Source organism: Mus pahari, chromosome 17, assembly GCF_900095145.1.
Source record: "Mus pahari chromosome 17, PAHARI_EIJ_v1.1, whole genome shotgun sequence".
Lineage (NCBI taxonomy): Eukaryota > Metazoa > Chordata > Mammalia > Rodentia > Muridae > Mus > Mus pahari.
The window spans coordinates 45,206,350-45,219,728 of record NC_034606.1 but is presented as its reverse complement, the minus strand read 5'-3'; the positions used below and the strand labels follow the sequence as shown (position 1 = coordinate 45,219,728).

The following is a 13,379-nucleotide window of genomic DNA, read 5'->3' as shown; positions in this document are numbered from 1 at the left end:
ACCTCCACATGGGCTCTATGGCACCTCCTCCCTGGTAAATATGCAAATGTTTAGAAAAAAAATCTGTTTGGGCTGGGGATATAGGGACATAGCCCAGTCAGTACAGTGCTTGCCTGGCTTGCCCAGGGCCCTGGGTTCTCTCTCCTGTGGAGTATAAGCCAGGCGTGCAGGCATATGCTTGTGATCCTAGCACTTAGGACGTGGAGGTTGTATCAGAAAGGTTAGCTGGCAAAGCACTTATTACTTAAATATGAGGACCGGAGTTTGGATTCACGGCATGAATGCAAAATAGAGCTTGGTACTGGGTAGGTATAGACAGGAGGACCCTTGGAACTCTTCCAGTATTGATCGACCAGTCTTCGCTGAACTGGTGAGCTGCAGAGTCAGCAAGAGACTCCATCTCGAGAAAATAAGGCAGAGGGAGGGCTGGCGAGATGGCTCAGTGGGTAGAGGGGCTTGCTGTACAAACTTGGCTATCTGGGTTCAATCCTCTAAACCCAAGAGAAGGTAGAAGGAAAGAACAGACAAGACAAAATTGTCCTCCATGTACATCATACACACACACACACACACACACACACACACACACACACAGAGTCCAAGGTCACTACAGCTCTATATCGAATTTGAGGACAATCTTGGATACATACAACTTTGTCTTGGGAAAGAAAAAACAAAAAAACAAGTTAACCAAACAAGAGAGAGGGGACAAACAAGCTGAAGCCACACTTGACTCGGGACATCAAAGAAACAGTGACACAGCCCGCTGATGAGTTGACTCTTCACTTTATTACTATGTCACCAGAAGTCACCACCTTCACTTGGTTACCACAGATGGATGGATGTCATAGAGGAGGATGCCTCGGGGCCACTGGGTCCACTGGAGAGGCTTAACCAGGTGGGGGAGGGTCTAGAGCAGGGCCCAAGTTGGGGGCCGCCCTTCACCGCACACACGCACGCACACACACACTCACAGATATATTGTGGAGCCTTATATTATACATCTTATATATAGAAAATATATATATTTATACTATACACAGGCAGTAACGCTGCGGGAGGGACCAGGGCACCCAGACAAGAGCTATGGGCACCAGGGGGTTGAAGTTATCAGGTCAGGGGTAGCACTGGGAGACAGCTAGCCCAGTTCATCCTCCATAGACTCTGGGGACTCCTGCTCATCACCTTTAGGGATCAAAGGATTTATGGGTCTGAGGTTAGAGGTGTCCCGGGGTGACAAGTGGGAGCTCTTGGTTATATGGGAAAAGCCTGGAACCCCAGGACTTTGAAAATCAAGAATCATTAGGGACAGCTGGAGCAGAGACTGGTGCCAGTCCCCTGGAAATTAGCCCCTTGATTGCTACGTCCCAGGTGGACTGGGTGCCGCCCAGGCGGGCAAGATGGCCTGTGACTGCGCAGGACATGTCATCTCAAAAGGCAGAAGATGGGGCTCCCAATCTCTCACTCTGTGCATGACCGTGGTAGATGAAACAGAATTCTCTCAAAGGATCCCTGCAGCTATAAACTCGCGTGGAACCCAAGTTCCCCAGACCTTCTTTTGTGCTTGACAGGGAAAAGGGAACCCCAGTTCCATAGGGCATGGCTGTGGGGGACCCTCTCCAAGGAGAATGTGGGAGGAAAGCAGGGGCCGTGACCCCTCCCAAACGACTGAGTCAGAAGCCTGAATCTTACTCAAATCCTGCTTGGACTACTCACCCACCGTCTAATATCACTATCGTGAAGGCAGCATGGGATGAGGGGAGATGCTCAAGCCCTGCCCCCTGGTCCCGTAAACGTCTCCAGCTTGAGCACTAGGAAGAGTCTATGAGAGATGCCCAAGGCTGGGCAGAGTTTAACCAGCACCCTGCCCTCTGCCTGACATCCTCTGCAGCCTGTTGCTGTCCAGGGAGAAACAGATGGGCAGTCCTTGGGTCTGACCCACAGGCAGGGAAGGCTCGGGGCTGTGAGTAGCAAACTTTTCATGACTTCCAGGACTTTTCGTGAATTCCAGTGGCACTGCAACACTCCCGTAGCCAGTCTCTCCTCTGGTCACTGTCCACCATCCCCAAGCCGTCCCTACTTGAGCCACCTGGTTGGGGGCACAGGGCTGTACACAGAGCCCCTTCCCAGGTGTGGAAAACGGAAGTCAGCAACAGCCAGCTGTCACTCAGCCGCCTGGGGGCTCTCTCCCAACACTGTGAACCCCTAGCAAACTTGGAGACCCCAGTCTGGATCCAATTTCCAACACTAACTCTCTGTGCTCCTGGTTCTAGAAACTTCCCAAGGACTCGGAAGGGTCTGTTTCCCTTCCTGGTTTCCCCTTCTGCTCAGGAGGAGCTGCGGTGCTGTTTCTAGGCCTCTGACACCCTTGTCCCCTCCCTGACTCTTTCTCAGGCCCGTGCTTGTGCCACATTTCCCACCATAATGGACCCTGTGCCTGTATGTGCTTCACAGGCTCCTACAGGACAGGAACCACAGACACCCTTGGTGACATCACAGTAACACGGGTACCAGAAGAGCAAGTCTGCCTGGCAGAACCCTGTAGGGCACCGGGTGAGGTGGTGGGGACACTCAATTGTTAAAGGGCACTGACCTGCTTCCCAGGAACCAGCTCGTGTGTACTGGGCACACACAGGAGGATGGCACAGACAACCTCCCTCTGCTTTCCCTCTGTCACAGGGAGGGAAGCACCAGGTATGATGAAAATGCCTCCTTGCTGTCTCCTTAGCCCGCACCCACTTTCCCTTCTGTCTTTGTGGCAACCCTCTATTCTCTTTCCTGGGGCTGGAAGTCTCTCTGCAGCGTCTCACTCCTGCGTCATTTGGGGTCGTGTGACCTGTGGCTGTGGCACTCAAACTGACCCTGTAGTTGAAAGCTTCCCCCACTGCTCCAGCCCAGAACCTTTGCTGACCCAAACAAGCAGAGGACAGTGTCCCAGGTGATGGGGGGGGGGCAGGGGGCGGAGTCACTTGCTGGGTGGGTGAAGCCAATACATTTAGGAAGCAAGGTCATCTCTGCCACTTATTCACTAGGACCTTGGGTCAGTCTACACTACCTCCTGTCCTCCTGTCCACCCAGCCAGGAGCAAAGGGCTCAGTGAGCCCTCCAAGAGGCAGGGATGGCCACCACTCCTTAGGGAAACTGCAAAGGGTGGCTGGCATACCCCAAAGGAGGTCCCTGCAGGCCATGTTGAGCACGGAGCAACACAAAGGGACAAGGGTAGGTTGAGGGAGCCCACTAGGAGAAGACCAAGATGGAGGAAGGGACTTGCATGAGGAAAGAAAGCTGCTGAGGCAGGGGAGGCCCTCGCTTTGAAGCAGATCACTGGGTCTCGATGGACTCACGTCTTAAAGCACTGCCCTGCTCCCACCCCGCAACCCTCTCATCAAACTCGAGTAACACTGAGTGGCAGGGTGGAGGTGCAGGAACCGGAAGTAGAGAAGGCTGGCAGCAGCTCTATCTGGCCCATCTTAAAGTGGTCTCATCAACAGCCTGATTCAATGACCTTGAACAAAGTGCCTTGACCGGCAGACCTCAGTTTCCTCAACCATAAAATGGAGACAACCCTGGCCATCCCAGGAGGACTGATGTATATCAAGGATTCTGGGGATGACAGCCCACGTCCCGTGACTGACCACACTCACCATGTGGCTGAGCCACTTGCAGGCAAACTTCCCATTATCTCTCTGTCCCGCTTTTCCTGTGTCTGGAACAGGGCCTCCTCAGCCCCCCTTCCCCCTCTCCCTCTCTCTTACTCTCCAGCTAAGCAAAGCCTGGCATTCAGTAGGTGCTCAGTGAATGTTCAAGGACACAATGAATGACTGTAACTCCCGGGCCCCACCTGTAGACCCCTGCTGGGCACACACTTGCACACATATGCAGACACACCCCACCACTCCCCACCCCTGCTGGGCACACACTTGCACACATATGCAGACACACCCCACCACTCCCCACCCTGGCTGCACTGGGCTTCAGTGGATTCACTTGGAGGCTGAGCATGTGCTAGGCAGAGTCACCTGGGAGGGAGCAGGGTGCTTGGGAGGGGAGCTAGGATGGAAGGGCAGGGGCAAGGTAGGCGGTCACCGTCACCACCAACAGGGGGGCTCAGTAGCCCTGCGACTGGTAGCCCTGGGGCTCAGCATCAAAGGCGTTGGCTGGATGCTGGTAGGTGCCACCCATGCCAGCAGGGTCCGACCCAGCGCTGGGCTCCACGTAGGGTGCATAAGGCATGCTGGAGTCCTGGCTGGGGTCCATGTAGTCCTGGGAGAAGAGGGCCGAGTCGGCGCCAATCTGGTACCGCTGGAAGGCTAGCACAGCCTGGCCCGCCTGGGATGGGGGCAAGCAGGGACGCGGGGGGGGGGGGAGGGGAAGGCGGGGGGGGGAGTTGGGAGGGATGGTTAAGGGAGAGACAGACAAGAGTATTGGGTTAGTAGAGGTTAGTTGACAGGATGCAGAGGGTTACAGACGTTCCAAGCACCGAGCTTGACCGAGGGGAAAGACTGTTCACGCGACCACCCCTCCGGAGGTCTGGGACCATATCAGCCATCTATAAAGAGCCTCAGAAGTTACCTGCCCCATGTGTCCCAAGACAAGACCACTCCACTGTGGACAAGGGTTAAAATGGCCACAGACACACAGCCTGCTCCCAAACTGTGTCCTCGGAGATGTTTTGTGAAACGGGAGAAAAGATTGACTAGAACAGAGAACTCGACACAGCTTCTCAAAGCCATCTTTCTGTTTCTTTTGTAGCTAGGCACAGTCACGTGGCTAACTCCCAGCCAATGAGATACAGCCATGTTCTTTGTCCCACCCCCTGATCTAATGACTGGAAAGCAGAGGCGCTAGCTAGCTGGAGCTCTAGTTGCATACACACAGCAGGGTGCAGGATGGGTAAGAGATGGGGATGGAAGAAGCCAGGATCACTGAGAACACCTACAGCCACTATGCAAGCCCTACACCATCTCTCCAGACTTGGAATTTGTTATTATTTGGAATGGAAATCACTGGTCACGAAAGCTCATTCTAGCTGAAACCCTTGGGACAAAAAACTAAACAGCAGATCCTTGACTGTTCACTACATACTGGGTCCTGTTTCTCTCAGCATATAGTCTGGGAAAGGTCTGACTGCAGCCACGTCCAGAGAGGAGACAAGGGAGCTGACCTCGGGGGCCTAGAGAGCATTATCAGGTCAGCTCTGTAGTTCAGAGAAGGCCTTCCCTACCCCCTGCCAGCCTACCGTCCTAGGTCATGGCCGGAAAGATGAAGGCAGAGAGGAGGGGGACCCACGGCAAAGAGGGCTGGGAGTCAGCCCCAAAGATGGGGCCCTGTGACAGACTAAGGAGTGATGAGAGCTCTCTGGGGCTGGGATGAGAGGGCAGAAAGCAAACAGAATGACTGCTTGAGAGGTATGGAGACCAGGCCCTCCCTCACTCCCAGACTTCGTGATGCCCACGCACACAGAGGTAGGAGGGTAGGTGGAACAGGGACTTCCACAGGCCCTTTCAGGAAGAGAGAGCGCCAGTTAGAGCAGTGGCTCTCAACCTGTGGGCCTTGACCTATCAACCTGAGGGCTCACATATCAGATATCTGCAATATGACTCATCACAGTAGCGCAATGACAATTATGAAGCAGCAATGAAATAACTTGACGGTTGGGAGCCATCACAGCGTGATGAAAAGTCGCGGCATCGGGAAGGTTGAGAACCACTGATCTACAGGCAACTGCAACTCTCCTTCCTGCCCCTGTGTCAATGCCTACTGTGGTCAGCCAGTCCACATACAGGAAAAGAGGACCCGGCCCAGCAGAGCTGTAAGAGGGATGTTGAAGGTCTCTGTTCAGTGTTCTGGAACCTGCACTTGATGCGACATCTCACCAGGCAACGGGCTGTCTGTACATGCATGCCACCAATGTCGGCAGGTTTACTCTGCGTTCAGCTACAGCAAGGCAGAGGCAGTGTTCTGGGGTCCACGTGTTCCCACTACACCCTCCACCTCTGCAGGGAGCACAAGCGTAGGTGGGTGCTGCCACTGGCTTCCAGATTCTGGCAGAACAAGTATTTACTGTTAAGACCCATCCTCCAGGCAGGGCTTATGGAAATGCGCCTCACTCAAGGAATGAATGAATGAATGAATGAATGAATGAATGAACAACAGAACTGACATTTATTGAGCATCTCTATGCCAAGCCCTGTGCTGGACCTTGCTCAGCCTGCTCAGCTGCCTGAAGTCACTGATCCATTATCAGTCAGGTTAGGAAAATTGACTAAGATTCAGGGTGGTGCAAGAATTTGCTCTCAGTCACATGGTATGGGAGAACTGAGCCAGGCCACAGACCCTCCAACACTCCAGGCCGGCCCTCTGTAAGTAGCCAGCCCAGGGAGACACTAAGCTGGTCCTTCACACCATGTCTGTAGCGCAGCCCCTTCCTGGAGGCACTTCAGACCTTTTAACAGCCCACCCCACTTTGTGGAAGGTTGGCTGTTGCTCCCTCCCCCAGCCAATAGGCTCCTGGGGCCAGGGCCCCGTCTAATCCACACAGGCACAAAATAGCTGCTCAATAAACGTTTACTGAAGGAACGAACACAAAGAATAAACCAAGGAAGCGATGCTGCATGAGTGAGCCAATGGTGAGCCAGAGCTGACTCCTCCAGCCAGCCTCATCCTGTCCTAGTGATCAAACATCTCCGACACTGGGCCCTCCTGAGGTGTAGACTCCCTGTCCTTCAGGGACTATGGTTGTGCTGAGGCAGGGAACAGTGTGTTGTATTCCTCCTGGAAGGTAAGGTCCTTGAATCTGCGTACGGCCAGGGCTGCTGTCAGACTCTGCCAGAGAGAGCAGGGGTGGGGTCGCTAAGGAAGCAGAAGGGCAGAGCTGCCTCAGGAAGGGCCGGCCGTGGGCAGCAGCACCAAGCTACTGGGTGTTTGCCCTCAATCTAATTGCTATGTTCCTGTCAGTGGCACCGTCTCAGCCAGGGGCAGGAATAGGGCAAGTCCTACTTTTTAGGGTACCTTCTTCCCAAATGAGATCCCCTGAGGCCACTTTGATCTCCCTGCCCAGTCCTGAAGATATCAAGAGCTCTACGGTGACCATGGCTGGCCTCTGGGACCTGAATCACAAAACTCTTAGTTCCCAATATGAAGGGTACAAAGTGCCCCAGAAGATGGCTGCTGGGGTCCTTAAAAAGAAAAAGAAGTCTGGGCTGGAGAGATGGCTCAATGGTTAAGACTCTCCTCTAGAGGTCCTGAGTTCAATCAATTTCCAGCAACCACATGGTGGCTCGAAACCATCTACAATGGGATCTGATGCCCTCTTCTGGCGTGTCTGAGGACAGCGACAGTGTACTCACATACATAAAATAAATAAATAGATCTTTAAAGTCACCCAGGGAGAGTGGGGAGAGGGAAGACTGACTATGTGCAGCCCAAGGGGTCCCTTGAAGAACTTACAACAGAGTAACAGAAGGGAGAAGAGGGAAGGGGGGGATGTTGACACCCCAACCTCTCTCGACTAGAGGGAGACTAGTAACGGAGGCGATGGATATGACCTACAGGGGCTAGCCTTGCTGTGGCACATGGAGCCCTTGAGACCTTGGGCTAGCCCTGAAAAGGACAGGCTCCAGCATGCTGGACCCCTAGATAACACATTTCTCCATTTTTTTTTTCTCTTTGTTTGTTTGGTTGGTTTGGTTTGGTTTTTAAGACAGGGTCTCCCTGTGTAGCCCTGGAACTCATTCTATAGACCAGGACGGTCTCAAACTCAGAGATCAGCCAGCCTTTGTCTCCCAGTATTGAGATTAAAGGTGAATGCCACCATGCCAGACCTAAAAAATTCCTTTAAAAGACAAAAAAAATAGGGGGCTCAGCAGTTAAGAGCACTGACTGCTCATCCGAAGGTCCTGAGTTCAAATCCCAGCAACCACATGGTGGCTCATAACCATCCGTAATGAGATCTGATGCCCTCTTCTGGAGTGTCTGAAGTCAGCTACAGTGTACTTACATATAATAACTGAATAAATCTTTTTTAAAAAAAAAAAGACAAAAAATAAATAAGTACATTGTGAGGTGACTGAGCCAATAGGAAGCTTTCTCCTGAAGTGGGGAGACCATCTACTCAACGGGACACAGCCTGGGGTTTGACTGGAACAAGTGGGGACTCTACGGGCGCCGTACTCACCCATGTGAAAATGGAGAAGAAGGAGAAGGCGATGGCAGCCCGGGCTGCGTCGGTCCCTTCGTTCAGAGGGTTGTCCTTGGGCTTGGAGACTTGCCACTGGTTGGCCAGGAAGCAGAAACCCACGAACCAGAAGAAGGCCCAGAAGGCTGGGGTGCCCAGGGCCAGTCCGGAGGTCAGCGACACACAAGGAACAGGGGGACAGTTCAAGAGCGTGTTCCCGTGCTCCCTGACCCCCAAATAATGAGCTAGGGGTTGGAGTAGAGGGAGGGAGCAGAGGAAAGGCACAGATTGGGAAGGACACAGAGCTGGGGTCGGGGGGGGGGGAGACCATAGAGAGGGCAGGTCGAGCCGACTCACAGGGCCTGGAGTAAAGGGAGGAGGATACAGAGGGAGGAGGCAGCCATATTGGGCGGGGCATCTGCCACCTCCCTGGCTCGATCAGGAAGGCTAATGGCTTATGCATGGGGCAGGAGGCAGGGACCCTGCTCAGACCTCTAGAGAACTGGGGGTGGGGGTGGGGGGACAATTGGGACAGGACAATAGTGACTTCACGACCTGAGGCCTGGACCTCCCACTTCCCACATGTGTGCACCCTCCAGAAGCCGCCCTAAATGGAGCCCCTCTGAAGCTGAGATGTGTGGGCTAGGTAGAAGGGTAAGACTTTCTGTGGGTGCCCATGGTCTACCAGAGCTGTCCAGGATAGAGTGGGCATGTCCCAGCCTGTCCCTAAAAGGAGCTTCTGGGGATGTTCATTTAGTCCTAGCTCTCTCTAGAAGGTCAAAGGGACCCCAGGCCCAGAAGCAGGGACCCTCAGTCCTAATGATGCCCAGGCTGATTCTGGGACTCCCAAGGATGGGAGACCATCAAAGGGTGGCGGTCCTTCCCAGGACCAATGGAAGGGGGCAGCTCCAGTCTTCCCAGGGAGGGGTGCAGAAGACCCCCTCACCTCACCAACCACGGCCCCTAGTCAGTCACCTACACTTCAGGGGAGGGTGGAGGAGAGGGCTCTGGATACTCTGTTAAGGGGCACCCCCGAAGTAGGCTCACCCGAGACACCGATGTCAGAAAGCACGGCCTTCTTGCGGTCCTTGACACTGCTGATCTGTGGGAAGTACACGTCGAGCGCCAGGTAGAGCAGGCAGGTGAGGAAGGCCAACACGCCCACAGTCACGCCGTAGCTGCAGGCATTGGGGTTTCGGTTGTAGATGCAGAACTCCTCCTCCTCCTCTGGGTTGTTGAGGTAGCCCTCGTTCACAATAGAGCCGAAGACCACGATGGAGAAGACCTGCAAGGATAGGAACAGGTGTGAGCGGCACCCCCCCCCCCCGACTCACTGTGAACACAAGGCAGGTTAGGTATGAAGCAGGAGGCCCAGAGAGGAAGGGCCACTTGTCTGAGGTCACACAGCGCAGGCAACATCAACCACTTCCTAACACTGCTGCAAGAACTGAAGGGCATCTGACTGCACAGGCAGCCTCTCCTACCACCTGACACCGAGGGTGGATGGGCCCACTGTGGGTGGTGCCATCCCCTCGGCTGGTGGTTTTGGGTTCTATAAGAAAACAAGCTGAGCAAGCCAGGGGAAGCAAGCCAGTAAGAAACATCCCTCCATGCCCTCTGCGTCAGCTCCTGCTTCCTGATCTGCTTGAGTTCCAGTCCTGACTTCCTTTGGTGATGAATAGCAGTGTGGAAGTGTAAGCTGAATAAACCCTTTCCTCCCCAACTTGCTTCTTGGTCATGATGCAGAAATAGAAACCCTAAGACAGGTCCCAAAGCTGGTGTGGAACTCAGGTCCAATCCCCTGTCCTCTAGGTCAACTTCCACAGGTCCTGACATCTGCTCAGATCCCTATTGTGTTCCTCATGAATGGCCTAGGCTGGGCTGGTCTGGTATCTCAGCCCACAAGTCCCAGTCCTACCCCAAGGTCAAATCAAGAACTCGAAGGGGTAACAATCCCGCCAAGTGGCATCCCATGGGCCATTCTGGACATTGTACCCTGTTCACTTCAGCTGGATGACCAGCTGGCTCAGGCTGTGGTGACCCTGCCTCCTGCTGGTCACACCCCACAGTGGCTGGAACAAGTGATCTGCTTCTAAAAGACAATGAGGTTAAAAAAACATGTCTGGGCAGTGGTGGCGCATACCTTTAATCCGAGCACCTGGGAGGCAGAGACAGACAGAGCTCTTAGTTCGAGGCCAGCCAGGGCTACACAGAGATCCTGTCTCGAAAAAAAAAATAATAATAATAATAAAAACAAAACAAAACAAAACAAAAATAAACCAAAAAAAGAGTGTCTGGGCTCATGAGCCCCGCCCTTTTTCTGAGGAGGTGGCCAGTGGTTGCTAGGGGAAGGGCGGCCATCTTCCTCATGGCGCAGGGCTGGTGATCTGTGCTTGCCCTACTCTGCTCATACAAGCAGCTTTAAATGCAAAGACACAGGGCTGTAGAGACAGCTCAGGGGTTAAGAGCTTGCTACTCCTGCATATGTAGCAGAAGATGGCCTAGTTGGCCATCATTGGGAAGAGAGGCCCCTTGGTCTTGCAAACTTTATATGCCCCAGTACAGGGGAAGGCCAGGGTCAAGAAGTGGGAGTGGGTGGGTATGGGGGGAGGGTATAGGGAACTTTCAGGATAGCATTTGAAATGTAAATAAAGAAAATATCTAATTTAAAAAAAAAAAAAAAAAAGTTTGCTACTCTTCCAGAGGACCGGGGTACAATTTCCATCTGTAATTCCAGCTCCCGGGGACCTGACGCCCTCTTCTGGCTTCTGCGGGCACTGCACTCACATAGCATAAACACAATGTGCACATACACATAAATAAAACATAAATAATCAAAGGCATGAAGGTAAGAGCTTGTTGGGAACGGAGCAGGTGGTCGGGAGAAGGGAGATGAAGGATAACTGGGAGAAGTACACTCTATAAACGTGACATTCTGAAAGCAGCAAGGGATTGATTGCTTCTGGCTCCCAGTTCACTCACTGGTCTCCTGTCCCTGCCTGCTCTCCTGGAAGCCAACTGCTGTGTTTCAAGCTGCACCGTAGAAAGCTACACAGCAAGGAGCAGAGAGAAGTCCCTGGCTGGCAGCCTGAAGGGCACCAAAGGCCGCCACCAGCAGCCTGTGGCATGGGGTGGACTGGAACTCAACCAGCACCGCTTTTAGTAAACTGATGGATCCAGAGTAGAGGCATCACGTGAGACCACAGCGCTGGCCGATTCTGTGGCTTTAGCCTGTGGGAGGCCTGGAGGCAATGGCGCCCACCTATGGAGGTTCCTGACCCACAACAACCGAGATGACATGTGACAGCTGTTTTAAGGCCATAGTTTAGCTATTATCAGCATTCTGTAGATGAGGAGCTGGTGTTAATGAATGTGCCTGAAGCTGCACAACTGGTAAGTGACAGAAATGGGGTCCAAACCAGGGCACCTGCCTGTCACCTTCATGCTTCCTCCCTGGATGGGGTAAGGTCAGATCTCAGAAAGACTGAAAAAGGCTCGCAGGAGCTGAGGGAATTGCTGTTTGCCTGTTCCCACTTGCTGTTGCTTTGCATCTGTGTGTGTACAAATGTGTGCGTGTACATGTGTGTGTGTGCACCCATGTATGTGTGTGTTCACACCTGGATGTAGGTATAGGCCAGAAGTCAACGTCAGGTCTTCCTCTGGTCCTCTCTGCCTTACTCTTAGAGGGTCTCTCACTAAACTCCCTGGGGCTCAGGGACTCAGTTAGACTGGCTGGCTGGCGAGCCCCAGAGAGCCTCCTGTCTCCTCACTGTTGCTACAGACTCAAGCCACTGTGCCCAACACTCAGGTGAACACTGGGGACTGAACTCAGGTCCTCATGCCTGCAGAGCAAAAACTTACCAAATGAGACATCTCCTCAGCAACAACTTTCCACTTATTTAAAACTGTATTTTATGGCCGGGCAGTGGTGACTCACACCTTTAATCCCAGCACTTGGGAGGCAGAGACAGGAGGATTTCTGAGTTCGAGGCCAGCCTGGTCTACAGAGTGAGTTCCAGGACAGCCAAGGCTATACAGAGAAACCCTGTCTTGAAAAAACAAACAAAAAAAAATGTATTTTATGTGCAGTGATAATCTGTCTGTGCACCACAGTGTGCAGTGCCCACAGAGGCCAGAAGAGGGCGTCAGATCTCCCTGTGAGCCACCATGTAGGTGCTGAGAGTGGAAGATTTGCCCTCTGGAAGAACATCTAGTGCTCGTAACTGATGCCCTACCCGCCCCCCCCCTTTCATCTTTCTATAAAGAACTGTCACTTCAGTATCAGCCTGGCACACTCTCTGCCACAGCTGACACCCAGGAGGATTAAGGAAACTGAGGTACAGACAATGAGGGAATCCAAGAACCATTCACACTGCTTTCTTGTCTTCTTTTTTTTTTTTTTTTTTTTGTCTTTCTTGTCTTCTTATGTGTCATATGACAGCGGTCCAGTTTAGCTATGGCCTCATGACTGCCTCATGACATCCCGAGACCTCGGGGCCTGTGATGTCTGAACGCTATTAAGTGCCTGCACCTTACAGGACGCAAAGCAATAGACGGAAGACAGGCGCGTGCACTCGGGGAAATTATGCAAGCTTTTCCTGAGGGAAAATGCGAGGGAGCTTGAGGCCACAGGTTCAGGACACTGAAGGAAGATTAAGCAAAGTTCACAGCCCTTTATAAGGTAGATTCTGACCCAGCCATTAAGGGGAGAACTGAAATAAGCAATGAGACCAGACCCAAGGGATGGGGGAGGGAAGGGGGTGCAGAGGCAAAGATATGCTGAGCACACATGACATCCTGAGTTTTATCTCTGGTGCCCAACGCTAAAACTAAAATCTAATCTGGACACAAGGTCACATATTATGATATTATGTGGTTTGTTTGTTTGTTTGTTTGTTTCTCCTTTCCTTCTGACAGGTCTCATTCACTATGTAGACCAGACTAGCCTTGAACTTAGAGACCCACTTGCCTCTGCCTCGAGTGCCGATTAAAGGCTTATGCCACCATGCCACATACTTGATGTGATTTCTTCTACTGGCTGCTTTTCACCACAGGCAAAACAGTGGCAGAGCACAGCAGAAGGCAGGGGATGAGGGGGATGAGGGGAATGACCCGATGGGGCAGGGAAGGAGATTTTTGTAAATGTGAGGCCAGCCCAGTCTAGACAGCAGGTTCCAAGATACTCAGGCCTACATGGTGAGAT

The 13,379-nt window shown here is 52.8% G+C and overlaps 1 protein-coding gene across 2 annotated transcripts in view; it reads right to left on the bottom strand.

Moving 5' to 3' along the window:
- Positions 1-754: 754 nt before the first annotated feature.
- The window catches only part of Syngr1 (synaptogyrin 1), a 26,484-nt gene continuing 13,859 nt past the window's right edge, over positions 755-13,379 (bottom strand). The window contains exons 2-4 of one of the 2 annotated variants that reach the window (XM_021216877.2): positions 9,224-9,461; positions 8,177-8,322; positions 755-4,329 (exon numbers count right to left, since the gene is read on the bottom strand). In XM_021216877.2, the coding sequence (XP_021072536.1) occupies positions 4,108-4,329; positions 8,177-8,322; positions 9,224-9,461 (606 nt within the window). In that variant the 3' untranslated portion in view covers positions 755-4,107. Of the gene's footprint in view, positions 4,330-6,057; positions 6,826-8,176; positions 8,323-9,223; positions 9,462-13,379 lie in introns of those variants that run through there. The other variant, XM_021216878.2, reaches the window with a different exon arrangement.